The 16339-nt window shown below is 42.1% G+C and overlaps 1 protein-coding gene across 5 annotated transcripts in view; it reads right to left on the bottom strand.

The window, feature by feature from the left end:
* The window catches only part of larp4aa (La ribonucleoprotein 4Aa), a 30440-nt gene extending 17162 nt beyond the window's left edge, over positions 1-13278 (bottom strand). For 3 of the 5 annotated variants that reach the window (XM_088362060.1, XM_088362069.1, XM_088362094.1), the window contains exons 1-9: positions 12682-13278; positions 7352-7469; positions 6227-6382; positions 4925-5009; positions 4687-4823; positions 4504-4607; positions 4260-4370; positions 3133-3186; positions 2834-3043 (exon numbers count right to left, since the gene is read on the bottom strand). In XM_088362060.1, the coding sequence (XP_088218186.1) occupies positions 2834-3043; positions 3133-3186; positions 4260-4370; positions 4504-4607; positions 4687-4823; positions 4925-5009; positions 6227-6382; positions 7352-7469; positions 12682-12798 (1092 nt within the window). In that variant the 5' untranslated portion in view covers positions 12799-13278. The remainder of the gene's footprint in view (positions 1-2833; positions 3044-3132; positions 3187-4259; positions 4371-4503; positions 4608-4686; positions 4824-4924; positions 5010-6226; positions 6383-7351; positions 7470-12681) is intronic. The other 2 variants (XM_088362077.1, XM_088362087.1) reach the window with 1 other exon arrangement.
* Between the last annotated feature and the right edge of the window lie 3061 nt (positions 13279-16339).

Raw genomic sequence — 16339 nt, 5'->3', positions numbered from 1 at the left:
GGACTCCAGGAGGTTTTAGTGCTTTCATGTGAAGACATTTCATGGACCAAATTAAATGATTAAAAATATCAATCATCCGGTGCACTTCAATGAGGCATGGCCGTTTGTATATGAACGAGTATTAATTACAATTATGACAGTAGGGCACAGTGCAGTGTCACCGCATTTTCTATCCAGAAATGGTTCATCCATTTTCTGAACCACTTATCCTCACTTGGGTGACAAGCATGCAATAAAGTTGTTAGTTTTTGTCTGCACATATGGCAATGAAACTTTGTGCTGTTGCCTTTGTTTCTTGTTTTTTTTGTGATGTGTTGTTTAACGTTACTATATGGTTTAGTAAAGCACTGTTACAGCAAAAGATGTGAAAGTGAGATACAGATGTATGGTATAGTTGTACTGAAGCATGGGGAATGTGAGCGTGTAACCAGGGTTACATGATTAGTGATCAAATGCAACAGTCCGGATTGTAGCAGTTTCTCACTAGTTGCAGTTCCAGTTCAACTATATGGCGTGAACGGATCTGGTGTTGGATGTAGAGAGGGTCATCAGCGGAGGCTTGAGTTGCTCGCCATTAACCCCGCTTTTGTTCACGTTCACTCAGCCGCTTGTGGCGTCTGCTTCACCCAAAAACTATCCATGTAGTTCCTGCAGGTCACGCGCTCTCATCTGCGATGCTGCAATTCAGGTCCTCAATATTATATATAGTTTTACTTATAGTTTCACTCTCAAGTCATTTGACAATAATTTGAAGAAGTCATTAAATGCGTACGGTTTGTCTACGTTGAACACTCGCACGAGGGGTAACTCGGAGAGAACAGTATGTGAAAGTTGCTCCATTTCAACAACTTTTTATTTTATAAACCATCTTATTTGTATTTGTTTAGTAAATGTTCACTAAATATGTGAATAAAAAGCTTGCTGATGGACTATGAGGTTTATCAGAAGGGAATGGGTGTCCTACAGGCAATTATTCACAATTTACATGTTAGCACAAATTGCAGTAAGGAAATCCAGTGCTCTGATTTACACTGCCTGATCTCATGCATCTTTAACCCTCAGATCTCATAATCTCATGGGTCATTGGGTGGGAGTGAAGAGTCTGACTTTGGAAAGAAAAGGGGGAAAGGGAATTGGAAAGGGAATTGGGTAGGTAACTAGAGAGATAAAGAGGAATAAGGACCAAAGCCAGTTTCTTCACACCAGATTCCCTCCATGTGTCATGATTTCATCACCGGGTCTGGCATAAGTCACGACAATAAGTCTATTGTTGACCAAGCACTAGGGATAGGAATCTGTGGCACGAGGCCCATTCATATTTAGATGTACGGATAGCTCTCTCCCGCGCTCGCTCCCGCGCTCGCTCCCGCGCTCGCTCCCGCGCTCGCTCCCGCGCTCGCTCCCGCGCTCGCTCCCGCGCTCGCTCCCGCGCTCGCTCCCGCGCTCGCTCCCGCGCTCGCTCCCGCGCTCGCTCCCGCGCTCGCTCCCGCGCTCGCTCCCGCGCTCGCTCCCGCGCTCGCTCTCTCTCTCTAAGACAGTGGCCTAGAATGTGTACAGTTGTGATTTCAGTTACTTTGTCTTATTAATTTCTGCCGTGTGCATGTTCGAGCTTATAAACATCACTTTTAAAGCTGCGTGTGTTTAAAATATTTTATAATTAAAGTTGAGTTGCGTGTGTGTGTGCGATATATCCCCTGGCAAAATTATAAAATTACAGCTCCTGGAAGATGATCATTTGGATGTTGATTTTAGGAGGAAAGAGGAAAATCACATTTGTTCCACAAAACATTTTTTATTCACAATTCCACCCAGCTGGCTTAAAAATTAAGAAAATTGTTGCAGTCCGTCACATTTTTAAGAACGAGTAGAAGGGCAAATATACGGAATTGCTCAATTCTATGGAAAAAAAATATGCAATCATTCAATCAGAAACAGAACAAAACACCCACTACACCTGTGGTGCTTTGTTGCACCACCTTTGGCTTTTATAGCAGTTTTTTCCCTCTCTCGCTCACATATTTCTCTCGACCTACCTACTGACCGACCTATCCTTGTTTTGTTTCTGTTTAAATGTTAAGAGTGGCTTTCCTTTGTCCGTTAGTACTTGTGGGTTTCTCATTCATAGAGGCCATTACTCTCTCTGGTCATTGAATCAATCGCAACTGGAGTGCTCTGTTATTATTTCCTATAGACTTCGTTCACAGGCATGGACTCCAGTCTCCGCCTATTTGTGCCTCATTTGTTTTGATGTGAATTTCTATTTCCAAAACATATTGCTTTAAATTTTTCACCCTGACGGCTTGATGTCTTCCTTTGTCTACCAATTACGCTTGGCCTTCACAAACTTCCCATATTGTTTGTACTTGGTCCAGATTTTAGACACTGCTGACTGAAAACCACCACTACCTTTTGCAACATTCTGGTGATGCTTTTTTTCCCCACCTTCTTTTAAGTTTCATAATGCTCTCCTTTTGTTTTATTTCAATCCACATGGAATAACACCTCCACAAGGTGTGCACGTTAATATTGGTGAGTTGAAAAACTGGTGAGTAAACAGATTGAATATGATGCAGATGTTTGTTTCACAGCTAAAAAAAATAAGCCAATTAATTAATTTTTCCTTGGAATTGAGCATTGTTTTCCTCTACTAATTTAAAAAAACAATGTGACTGACTGATAACCTTTTAGTTGTTTAAGCCAAATGGGTGGCAAGAATTGTTTAGTGGAACATCCATAATTTTCCTCTTTTCTTCAAAACTGGACACAGTCATTCTCCAGGAGCAGAGATTTCATTATTTTTGCCAGGGGTTGTAGTTCATGCAGCGTGTCTCACCAAAGGAGTTTCAAAGTATGGTGCAGGTGAATGGGCCCAGGTGGGGGGCACGATGCCGTAGACAGGGTACTGCTGCTGGGGGTAGACATGCTGCATGTAGAGGGGGGAGCTGTACTGGGAGTGACTCTGAGTCTGCTGGGAGTAAAGGCTGCTGTCCATGCTACGGTAGCCATTCTTTGCAAAGAACGTGTTGATGGCTTTTATCCTGGCCTGTCAAGATGCAATGGAGAAAGGAAAAAATAAAAAATAAATAAATAAAACTAGACCTTATTGTGTCGACAAAAACAGCCTTTACTCACCATTATGGGTTTTCCCTGAAATGTTTTTACTTCCTCTCGCAGGTACTCATACGCCTGCGAATAGAGCAACATTGAAATAAATTGCTTATTGATGTACAATTACAATATACAAAGTAAAACATTTCGTTGTGCAATATTACCCCGTTGTTTATATTCTTACGTTGACGTGCGAGGTATTGGGTTAGCTCTGGTGTGCACTGTGTATTCACTCCAACAAAGTATGATTTTAAGACTGACTTTAGACGCCCAACATTTACAGAGGAGCCTTAGCTAAATGTAGTAGTAGTAGCATGTTTACGAGTGATGGGCAAGTACCAATATCTTTATCGGGCCGCTAATACCCTTATTTTAAGGATTTTGGGTCCTCATGGAGACGACTGATACCAACCACCAATACTTATGGGGAAGAAAAAAAATTCTCCTTGGGAGTAGTTGGTGCTATACTGCAGCAGTTTGACAGAATGGTGAATCACCATCTGTGTTATAAAAAAAGAGCCTTCACAATTTTTTGTCATTAGAATGATCTTTATGTATCAAAACTACTAGAGGTATCGGTACTCCATAACAGTGAGTGCTCCCTAACACTAATACTTACTCCCTAACAAACAAATGTGAGTTTTTCCTTGCCCTCCTGGGAGTTTAAGATCAGGGGATGTTTGAGAATAATTGTCAATTTTTGCACATGTTGTCCTGAATGTTGTTCGCTACCTAAATGTTGTACAGAGGCCGAGATGTACCAGGGTCAAATTCCTTGTCTGACATGCTCAAACTTGGCAAATAAAGAATGATTTGGTTTGATTAATGTTTGATTCACCTGTATTTGTCTATGGAACCGCAAAAGAACTACAGATGTAAACAACATTGTACAATGCTCTCAAGTACAATGTACAGAGAAGTGTACATTTCTTCAAAACCGACGAGACAAGTACGTAATTTAAAAGGGTATTTTCTACAGGATTTTGTGATTTATTGAATTATTTGGGTTTATACATTTTATTGTTTGCTATACGAAACATTTTAGGGATAATTGGAGAAGAAATATGAGAAAATTGCCATAAACATAATTAATTTTGGGGCAAAATACAAAATTGGGACATGAATAAAGAGGCAAAAAAAAAAATATTCACCTGCTGAGCATCAGTGTCGGACTGGAATGTGATGTACCAGTTGTTGTTGTGTGCAAATTCAACACTTATCACCTTCGGACAGTTGCCGTTGTTAAACAGCGACTCCACTTCCTTTAAAAAAAATAATAATAATAATAAAAAAAAGAAGGAAATGAGAAAAAAATAAGGTCATGAGTGGGTGTCTTCTCATGTTGCAAATGCAAACCATCTTGGTTTCAGTTTTCTATTGTGAAGTGGCGTTTACCTCAACGGGTGTGGTCTCAGGGACCTCCCGCAGGATGATAATACACCGTTTGTGGTTGGGCCGCACTTTTTCTCCCTTCTCATCCACTTGTACCATGGGTGATGCTGAAGGAATATTTTCAAAAAAAAATCAAACGCTCCTATTCAAACATTTCAGCATAAATCAATGTAACATTCCACCTACATCGCAACACATCCAAAATGAGCTCCATGTCACTGGTGAGAACCTTGATGCCATCCATGCTGGCAATGGTCCAAATAGGGACAAACTGGTCACTGTCCATTTGGGACATCAGGTACAGATCCTTTGAGAGGTTTTCTCTAAATGTTAACAAAGCATGAACATTTTTAATATTTAGATTGCTCCTAACTTATTGAATAGCATCTATTTTGCAAATTAGGTCAGGGATTTCAACTCTTACCTTGAGAAATAAAACTCAAGTTCTTTTTTCAGAGACTCGCGTAAATTTTCTGTTGAGATAGGCTCATCTTCTGTTTTGGCATCTGCTGTAGAGCAAAAACAAATTGGAGCAATTACAAATGAGGAGGGGTATAAAAGATGTGACGCATGTAATTTGGTAACATTGTTTCACGCCATGTATCAAACAGCTGGTTGGCCATAAGTTATAAGCCAGTCTGAAGAGAGTCCATTGTCCTTCTGGTCAAACTCAAATGCAACAATTGACGAAAATGAACGCCAAAGTAGGGCTGGGCAATTGATCGAGATGTAATTTAGCTTTTGGCTTTTCGCAATCTTAAAAACATTACAATAAAAAATGGTTCACGTGTCGGATGACACGGTGTGTGTTTGCAAGTTCCTATGTTGTGAAAGCACCCTGAATGCAACACGTTGCTTGTTCAGCAACCATGTGGCTTGTATGTTATTTTGCTTTAAGCTGTTTAATGACACTGTGGGTGACGTTTACTGGAAAGCTGAACACACAAGGGGGAAAGAAAAAAAGGATACATATTTTATCTTTAAGAATCACTGCCAGTGCTAATGTTAACAGTCAATGCAAAATTCTATTGATGAATATTCACACAAACGCTTCAGGAAGCCATACTAAATACTTATTATAAATCAATTATTATAGCAACACTCAAGCACATGTTCATCCTCATCTGTAACAAATGAGTTACAACTCAACCATTCTCTTTATGAATGTGTGTACTCCAGCACCATAGTCTCTAAGCTTGGTTTATGCTTGACACATGTACGTACAGCACAGAGTTCGGCTGGCATCATTTTTGAAGTCTTTCATATTCTGCGCGGCTTGTCTACTGCATATGATGAAAAACACTTTTCCACAATAGAAGTACAAAACAATGTTTTTTTTATATTCAATAAACTATTGTTACAGTTTGGGGTGAATGTCTACATAAATTTAACATAAATAAGTGGGGAAAAAAATCGGGCACTAGAAAACAGCTCTTGCTCATCCACCACGTTTTCCGCACAAGAGCTTCAGCATGGTTTAAAATTTCAAATAATATTTAGTATTGATTAGGGTCAGACCAATTGATCGGGCCCGTTGATTCAATCGGCTGATTAAAACTCTTTACAAAATAATCACCATCAGCCCAAATTTGGCCAAATGTGGCGCCCATGTCGTGAGTTTGACACCAGTGATCTAGATTGAGACGTGTGTGTGTGTGTGTGTGTGTGTGTGTGTGTGTGTGTGTGTGTGTGTGTGTGTGTGTGTGTGTGCGCGTGCGTGACAAACCTGAAGTCCCTGCAGTGGTGAGCTCGGCAGGGGAAAAGGCCAATTCCGGAGGATCCATTCCATTGACTGTAATCTCAGCTGCTGTGCTGCTTTCATCCAGGCTTGGGAATCCCACAGTGTACGGCTTGCAACCAGCAGAAGACGGCTCAGCGTAACCTGGGAAAGGTTACATTCAGTCATGCGACTAATCACGGCCTCGTCTTCATCCATTGTCTTGACCATTTTAGTTAATCCCATCGTGGTCACCGAGTTTCTTGAGTGATTGTGGTACACCTCAAAGTGATCTAACATTAACTAAAGCTTTTAGATTTCATACAGAACCCAGCAAATATTCAAACTGTCACTTTCACACATCTTGTATTTCTGAAGGGTAAATAAATGAAATTGTGTCGGGCAGAAACTCTTTTTCACCAAACTCTAACTCCTGACCCGCATCCCCCTAAAATGAACCCATAAAACATTGATGCTCCCTCTGTCTGACTACCAGATAAATCTGTTCTTTGTCTTGTACCAGGCGAGTGACCACACGCTACAAGTTTGACTCCGACTTGATCCAGCCAGATCATCACGTACCATCGCCAAGAGCATGGTTCATCAGCGCAGGTGGGGAAGCGGGACATAATAAAAAGCAACTAGGACAGTTTATTGGTATGCATGGAATATACGCGATCCGTGCCAGAGATGTAAGCTCTGCAGGAACAAAAATGCCTGTTGCGGTTTTTCCTGCATTCAAAACTGTGGAGCGTCACCACCAGCTAATTTTGTGGCGCCCCCAGCCAGAGAGATTGGTATCGCTCAGCGACGCGTAAAGTTCCAGCTGTGTTGATTGAATGATTGATGTCACTCTGCAGCGTTGTGCCACTAGGAAGGCGCCATATCAACAACAGTGCACCAAAAAGACCTTAAGCAACTATCGAGGAAGAAAGCTCAAATTTGTCTTTTTTCCACTTCTTCCAGATTTTCCCGAGTGGATAGTACAAACATTGCCTCAACATGACCTCAAGTTATTCGTGTAACGATAGCATTTTGCTTTTGGTGCTTGCAGCAGCAGCAGCACCTTCAATATAAGGAAAGGTGGAACATTGGAATTGAACAAAGATTGACAGATGGATGACTTCAACTCACCATCGCTGAGGTCCGGAGAGGGCCAGTGGGGGCTGTTGGTCACCGCCTCACTGGGGGTCACAGGCATCTCCTGCCACACCTTGGCATTTGGGTTTAAACTGGTGCCTTTCGATGTGACCTTGAGAGCAGAAAAAAAGTGTGCTTTAAGAGTGAGTGAGTGAGTGAGTGAGTGAGTGAGTGAGTGAGTGAGTGAGTGAGTGAGTGAGTGAGTGAGTGAGTGAGTGAGTGAGTGAGTGAGTGAGTGTCAAAAGTCAAAGTCTGCTTTAACGTCAATTTCTTCACATGTCAAGACACACAAAGAGTGAGTGAGTGAGTGAGTGAGTGAGTGAGTGAGTGAGTGAGTGAGTGAGTGAGTGAGTGAGTGAGTGAGTGAGTGAGTGAGTGAGTGAGTGAGTGAGTGAGTGAGTGAGTGAGTGAGTGAGTGAGTGAGTGCGCGAGTGCGTGCACACGCGTATGAAGAGGTCAAATGCAAATAGGTAAATTTTTCATGTCGATCAGGTTGTTTTTTTTCCTATTTACCACGCAAACTGCCCTGCACTCCTACAGATGACGGCTTTTTTTTTTTTTTATCCCGTGAAGCCAAAAAGATGTTAAATACTCGCCTCAAGGTCTCTTTAAAATAAAAAGGTCACTGAAAACTATGCCGTTACTGGAACAAGCTTTAATTACAGTGGCGCCCATTCATGGTTGGGGCAACTCTGAGCCACTCCACTCCCAAAAAAAAAGTCAAATAGCAGCCTTTGAGATTAACAAGTTGTGTTTTAACAAATTGCAATGTATTTTGCAATTGCCGTCAATGGTTCATTTTGCCCTAGCTTTAAGAGAGACCCTCTCCTCCCTATTAAGCCACTTGGTTCTAGAACTGCCTGGCCCTCCATCGCCCCGGCCTAGCCTCTGTTACCAATCAAATGTGACAACACTGGGGTTTTAATCAGCTGAACTACACGAGCCTCCATTGCACACACAACAGTTTTTGCAGGGTTTTGCCTGATTCAGTTTGTGGTTTGGTTATTGTTTTCCAATATAAACACAGATGTTTGCAAATGTCTTGTACAAAAGAAATCAATCTGCTTTCATGAGAGACTATAGAAATCAGATATTACTCTTGAGATGTGGATAATAAGAGGATTTGGACAATTTGAAGTAAAACAATGGCTCAATTGATTACTCTGCAAAAGTAATTGCCAATTTATTTGATCAACTAGGTGTCAAGAAATGTATTCATTTTAAAATCTCGAGCTCCACTGCAACCTCATCGCCCTTTAAATAAATAATGGAAATGCGACGAAATGGGTAGGAACCATGCCTTTACGGGGTAGAACCGGTACAATAGAAAAGGGTCTTAAATTAAGGGTCTGCTATTGTCCTTTTTCATGGTCTTGTTCAGCCTGAGACAGAGTTGGGCCTTTCTCTGTTGGTCCAATCTTGTCTTGCTAAAACCCAACCTCTAAAACTGTTCTTTTATCATTACTTCGACTGGATAAATGGTAGCCATAGTTGAATGTTACTTAAAGCAATGTGTTGTGTTTATTTTATTTATTTGCACACTGCATTGTGGGGAAAAAAAAAAAAAAAGGTTAGACTACGAGACATTTTTAAGGTATTTGCCCACCTGATATTTGTGTTTTATTTTTTATAAACTTTATTGTGTTGCATGGTCTATTTTGCAAGCCTTAAAAATTGCCATTAATTCCATGTGATTTTAAGGTAAAATCAACTCTGTCTGGATATAAATGTTCGTCCAGATCGCACACCTCTATGTGATGGAGGATATAATCAAGGACAAACGATTATTTGATGTTTCCGTTTTGAGATGTGCATGCGCAACTCAAACGCGATGCCCCCGTGTGTAGAGATCCAGGCCATATTTGACAGGCAGTGTTGTACGTTGACGCGTTCAGAACAACGCGTTCATATTTCGAACAAACGTGAACTGAACGTAGCGCATCTTTGCTTCATGAATCTTTTTGTGAGACACTCATTTTGGGGGCAATGGATGGTTTTGAACGGCACTTTACTTTCATTCAAGGATGCCAGGTTATCGCTTCTGAAAGTTCATCATGAAACCCCGCTAAACACAATGTAAACAATGAGGGTGAAAAAGGATTTGGCAACGCCGACCACAAACAGTTGCCTTATCAAAATGCGATGGGCGCGCGATGGCAGTTGCTCCTCGGTTCGATGCCGTGCGACGAGCAGCCCCACTAGCGCTTTCTTGTAAAACGGCAACAATGATGCCTGTGAGAGCATTCAGTAATTTGGCGTAGAACCACAAATTACTCTTAATGAGATTGTTTCTGTTGTTTTAGTAATTTATTTGGGCTTTGCACCTTTACCTTCGCACTTTTACGTCCCACATTCGAAACGTTTTCAGATTCTTTGGGCAAACAAGAAATAATACTTTCACTAAAACATGAGTTAAAATAAATATACTTTTTGTTTTGCACATTGAATACTTCATTGTATATGCTTCCTTTCCAACCTTAGTCTGGCACTTCTAGCAGTTTTTGTTTGCACATTCTGGACCACAGTTATGGTTTTGTTTCAGTCCATCAAAGAAAAAGACAGTTCAAGCAATTTTCTCTTGTATGTAAGATTGTAAGGTGATAGCAACTGGATACTAGTATGAATGGAGTGGGTGAAAACAATGAGAAAATACCAGAGGGTAACAGCTTGAAGCAACTCGTTTTTTTAATTGGGGGAAGAAAATAATTACAAATGTTTCCTTTTTGAAACCATTCACTTAGTTAATAAAATCTCAATTATTAACTATGTACTGAACAAGTTCAATTTCAAAAATGAACTTTTCCCACACTGTTAACAGGAGTGTTTTTTTAAACGAGTTTCAAACATTTTAAATAAATGGTTCTCCAATTTCAAAAAAATAATCGTGTAAATAACGTGATTTCAATATTGAACAGAATAATCGTGATTATGATTTTTACCCATAATTGAGCAGCCCCAATGTGATGCACGACAAAACATTCCTGCAAGTGTGCAGCTTTTTAAGCTCTCTCTTTGTATTAGTTGTACCGGCTCGGCAAGGCAAATGTGCAGATTAGAAGCAAATGTTCCCAATGTGGATAATGCACTGATAAAGCACTGCGGGGGGGGGGGCACTTTCGTCAAACGCGCATGCGCATGAGGTGAAATCCCGCAAAGGGGGAGGGGCAAACCCATTCAAGGAAACAATTAGTGTCAATTTCCCTCTCAAAATGGCAGGGGAAGAATGCACAGCTAAACGAAAATATGAAGACGAACACAGGACGTATTTAACAGAGTGGGAAAGTTTATATTTTTTTGTTGAACGCAATGACAAGCCATTCTGCCTGATATGTCAAACGACATTAGCGCATTTCAAAGCTTCAAATCTTCAGCGCCATTTCAGCTCACTTCATGCTAAAAGTTGGACACTGAAAAGTCAGGCAGAAAAACAGGTACAGTTTTTCAAAAAAATTACGGAGCACTCAGAGACTGTCACGCTTGTATCGTATCAACTGGCTTGGAACATTGCACAGGCTAAAAAGCCATACAATGAAGGGAAGTTTGTTAAATAATGCCTCGGTGATGTTGTTGAAATCTCATCTCCTGAAAACGACAAACTAAAATGAATGGTATCAGACATCCAACTAAAAGAACTGCTTCGAGTAGCAACAACAGAACAGAAGCCATATTTGAAGAGGATTATTCAAGGCAAGGAATGCCAGAAGTCGCACGAAGCAACATGCATAGTAAGTGAAAAAACATGATTGTATATTATTATGTTTTTGTTTGTGGACTTTGTTGAACTGAGAGTTTGTGTGTGAGACAGTGCACACAATGTTCATTGTTGAAAATGTGGTCTTTGGTCTGTGGTCTTAGTACTGTAGGAGTCAATTTTTGTCATTATCATGTTGGTGCCTGACATGATAATGTGACAATAAATTTGGCTGAGCAGAGGTGTGTGTGTGTGTGTGTGTGTGTGTGTGTGTGTGTGTGTGTGTGTGTGTGTGTGTGTGTGTGTGTGTGTGTGTGTGTGTGTGTGTGTGTGTGTGTGTGTGTGTGTGTGTAAGAGGAAGGGATGGGGTGATGTTCATGTGTGCTAATGTGTATGATGTGGCTCTTTGCGGTAAAAAACGTGGCTCTTAGTCTCTGACTGGTTGGCCACCCCTGATGTAGGGTCTTACGTGGTAGTTATATTTAACTGGCATTAGGATTGAGAGGGGGCCCTTGGAAAAGTTCCTGCCCTGTAATGGGTCCCTGCTTTGCCAACCCTCAAACCATACCGTTGGGAAAACCCGCCGAGGTGTTATAGCTATTTTTTGATCCAACACATTATCTCTGCATCGGATACTGTTGAAATAATAGAGGGATTATTCGAAGCTATATGAGCATCCAAAACAGGAACATTAGGAACATACGGTGCTAATATTGTACTAACAGTTTACTTGGAAATATATGAGCTTGCATTCTGAAGTGCACAAAACACTAATCAGCTTCTGTAAATAAGCACCCTTTATATGAACTGAATTACGAACAACGATAAACGGCGTAACTGTACTCGTTATCAGCCACCACCTGCAATCATACGTCCCTGCCCCCCACACCCCTGGGAGGGGCAAACCACCCCGGCCAGACGTGAGCAGTTGGTCACAAGAAAACACTTCTCAGGACGCTATTTGGCGACATTATAGATGTCGTCGTCCCCAGATTTGCCCCTAAGTGATGACAATGCGTGCCTCTGTGTCACAGAGAGTCAAGTGGAGTCGAGTCAGCTGACTGAGCTGCGCAGGCCGGGTCCTCGCTACGCATGTCACAGTTGCTAGGTAGCCTAGCTTTAACCACGCTAGCGATTAAGCTAGCGGCAACGTTGGGGGCGAGCAAGCGTTTTAACTTCAACGTAATAATAATCAAAGATGGGGGCATGCAAAGAGTCTGTGAATGCTTATCTGACCACATTGGGATCCAAAACAAACCCGACTATTATATACGCACAGCGGCTTCAGAACTTATTGGCTAATGATTAGTCAGCAAACGACTTAATCGACTTCCCGGTGGATAGCTAACATTTAGCTAGCTATTTGTCGAAACTTCTGTCAAAATTAACACTGTTAAAAGTGTCAATTGACGGGACTGCTTGCGCATTGGAACCATTATCGCGACCACAGCGAGGCAGTGTTCGAACAGTCACATGTACTAGGGGGAAAAAAACAAGCGACCATTTTGTGACTTAAGACTCTTTATCGGGTTAAATTTAGCTGTTAGCTAAAAATATGGCTCATCATGCAGAGGTCCCGGTGGGTCGCCGTGTCGCAACGCGCTACTTGGTTTAACCATCAGGCCTTACTCACCATGCCGCCCGACCCTCCCTCGTTCCTCGGCGGAGCTTCGTCCTCCCCGCCGGTCGTCGGTCCGGGATCAGCCTCCTCCTGCAGCAACGGCGGCTCTCCGCTCTGGTCTGAACTCATCAGCCGTTCCTGACACACTTCCACCCCGTCGCGTTCTCCCAACCCCGCCGGCCTGCCTGGCGCTTGCCTCTCTGGCAGCCGCGATCACCAGTCCGCCCGGTAGTCTGTCCCCAGTGCACGACTGGATTGGCCAGCAACGCTCAGAAACGAGCTTACCTCGTAAGCTAGCTAGCTAGCCGGCTAGCGGTTAAGCTCGGGACCTGGCGTTCTACGAATCAATGAAGCGGGCTAACGTCAGCTAGCTCAACGAGTCAAACCTGCAGCCTGTATTGCGATACAAATAAAACTAACCAACTGCAAGCACAACTGCAGCGTCCTCTGTCACTTAGTCACACAGCACGCCGCTCAACCGCGCACTGCAGACTGGGCGACCGGAGCGGACACTGGGGACACGCACATTCCCTCGGCGCAGGGATACAGTCCGCCGACGTCCCGGCAACCACCGCGAGTTCTCGGTGACCTCTGCGACAACCGCTTCCGTTTCCGGTTTCACTTTTGTAATTTTACCCGCAACTGCCTTTCTTTTCAGTAACACGTCATTCATCATGAAAGACGGGTTAGGGTGAATGATTCATGTAACATGAATACATAGACATTCCCCTCAGTTACATCATCATAAACAAAGATTACACGATCAAGTAAATTTTACACACATATAAACTATACTAATAGAGAGAGAGAGAGAGAGAGAGAGAGAGAGAGAGAGAGAGAGAGAGTTTTTTATTCGCCATGTTTGAGCGTGCCAAACAAGGAATTTGACTTCGGTAAATCACAGCCTCTGTTCAACATTTAGGTGACTAACAACAACACTCAGGACATGTGAGAGAGAGAGAGAGAGAGAGAGAGAGAGAGAGAGAGAGAGAGAGAGAGAGAGAGAGAGAGAGAGAGAGAGAGAGAGAGAGAGAGAGAGAGAGAGAGAGAGATAGGTAGGTAGGTAGGTAGGTAGGTAGGTAGGTAGGTAGGTAGGTAGGTAGGTAGGTAGGTAGGTAGGTAGGTAGGTAGGTAGGTAGGTAGGTAGGTAGGTAGGTAGGTAGGTAGGTAGGTAGGTAGGTAGGTAGGTAGGTAGGTAGGTAGGTAGGTAGGTAGGTAGGTAGGTAGGTAGGTAGGTAGGTAGGTAGGTAGGTAGGTAGGTAGGTAGGTAGGTAGGTAGGTAGGTAGGTAGGTAGGTAGGTAGGTAGGTAGGTAGGTAGGTAGATAGATAGATAGATAGATAGATAGATAGATAGATAGATAGATAGATAGATAGATAGATAGATAGATAGATAGGACTGTCTCAGAAAATTTGAATATTGTGATAAAGTTCTTTATTTTCTGTAATGCTATTTAAAAAATGTCATACATTCTGGATTCTTTACAAATCAACTGAAATATTGGAAGCCTTTTATTATTTTAAAATTGCTGATTATGGCTTACAGCTTAAGAAAACTCAAAAATCCTATCTCAAAAAAATTGAATATTTCCAAGTTAAAAAAAAAGATTTAAAACAGCAAAACAAAATCAAACATTTGAAAATGTCCATTAATGCACTCAGTACTTGGTTGGGAATCATTTTGCACGGATTACTGCATCAATGCGGTGTGGCATGGAGGCAATCAGCCTGTGGCATTGCTGAGTTGTTATGGATGCCCAGGATGCTTCAATAGCAGCCTTGAGCTCATTTGCATAGTGGTGTCTTTCAGCTTCTTCTTTGCAATACCCCACAAATTCTCTATGGGGTTCAGGTCAGGGGAATTGGCAGGCCAATCGAGGACAGTAATGCCATGGTCAGTACACCATTTACTGGTGGTTTTGGCACTGTGGGCAGGTCCCAGATCATGCTGGAAAATGAAATCAGCTTTTCAGCAGACGGAAGCATGTAGTGCTCTAAAATCTCTCGGTACACCGCTGCATTTACTCTGGACTTGATGAAACACAGTGGACCAACACCAGCAGCTGACATGGCTCCCCAAACCATCGCTAACAGTGGGAACTTCACACTGGATTTCAAGCAACTTGGATGTTGCTTCTCTCCAGGCTTTCTCCACACTCTGGCGCCTTGACTTCCAAATGAAATACAAAACTTGCTTTGGTCTGAAAAGAGGACTTTGGACCACTCTGGAACTGTCCAGTGCTTCTTTTCCATAGCAGAAGTCAGACGCTTCTTCCGTTGTCTTGAGTTCAGAAGTGGCTTGACCATGGGAATACGGCTATTGTAGCCCATTTCCTGGACACGTCTGTGAACAGTAGCTTTTGATACCTGGACTCCAGCTTCAGTCCACTGTCTTTGAAGTTCCCCCAAATTCTGGAAGCGACTCTTCTTCACAATGCTGTTAAGGCTGCGGTCATCTCTCTTGGTTGTGCAGCGTTTCCTGCCACATTTCCCCCTACCAACAGAATTTTTGTGGATGTGCTTTGAAACTGCACTCTGTGAACAGCTTGCTCTTTGAGAAACTTCTTTTTGTGTCTTACCCTCCTGATGGAGGGTGTCAATGATGGTCCTCTGGACAGCAGTCAGATCAGCAGTCTTCCCCATACTTGTGATTTAGTTTACTGAACCAAGCTGAGTGTGTTTCAAGGCTCAGGAAACCCTTGCAGGTGTTTCGAGTTAATTGGACTATTCAAGTGATGAGTTGAATACCCTACTAGTATACTACTTTTTCATGATATTCTAATGTTTTGAGATAGGATATTTGAGTTTTCTTAAGCTGTATGCCATAATCAGCAATATTAAAATAATAAAAGGCTTGCAATATTTCAGTTGAGTTGTAATCAATCCAGAATGTATGACATTTTTGTTTTTTTAATTGCAATACAGAAAATAAAGAACTTTATCACAATATTCTAATTTTCTGAGACAGTCCTGTATATATATATATATATATATATATGTGTGTATGTAAAATTAGCATGGTCTGCAGAAGCTATCAATCCTGATCATTTGAATTAGGTGTGTCGCAACAGAAAGACAGAAAACATGTAGGCCCTCAAGGACCGGAGTTGCCTCCTGATGAGATAGAGTATATCTTTCCCTTCTCTCTTTTCTTTCAAACTTCTCACGCATGTCCGCATTGCTCAGAGGTACACCCCGCACTGTCAGCATGTATTTAAACGCCGTTCTCCTGTAACTTATCTTCTTCTTCTTTTCCTTTTGGCTGTCGCCACAGTGAACCATCTGTTTCCATCTCACCCTTTCCTTTGAATTCTCTTCTCTCACCCCAACTAACTTCATGTCCTCTTTCACTCCATCCATAAATCTCCTCTTTGGTCTTCCTCTTGACCTCCTGCCTGGTGGTTCCATCCTCAGCATCCTTCTATCAATATATTCACTATCCCTCCTCTGAACATGTCAGAACGATCCTAGTCTGGTCTCTCTGGCTTTATCTCCGAAACACCTAACATGCGCTGTCCCTCTGATGCACTTGTTCCTGATCTTATCCAACCGCGTCAATCCCAAAGAGAACCTCATATTCTTGTGCTGTACTTTAATAAGTTTTAATAAGTTTCATGGCTTCACTGGCATTTCTGCCCAATATGAAGATTTTGTTCATCTGATCCACCACTT

This window comes from Syngnathus floridae, chromosome 2, assembly GCF_059516105.1.
Source record: "Syngnathus floridae isolate MCC-2025c chromosome 2, RoL_Sflo_1.0, whole genome shotgun sequence".
In the NCBI taxonomy this organism is placed as follows: Eukaryota; Metazoa; Chordata; class Actinopteri; order Syngnathiformes; family Syngnathidae; genus Syngnathus; species Syngnathus floridae.
The sequence above is the reverse complement of the archived record's forward strand: the minus strand, read 5'-3'. Positions and strand labels throughout refer to the sequence as shown.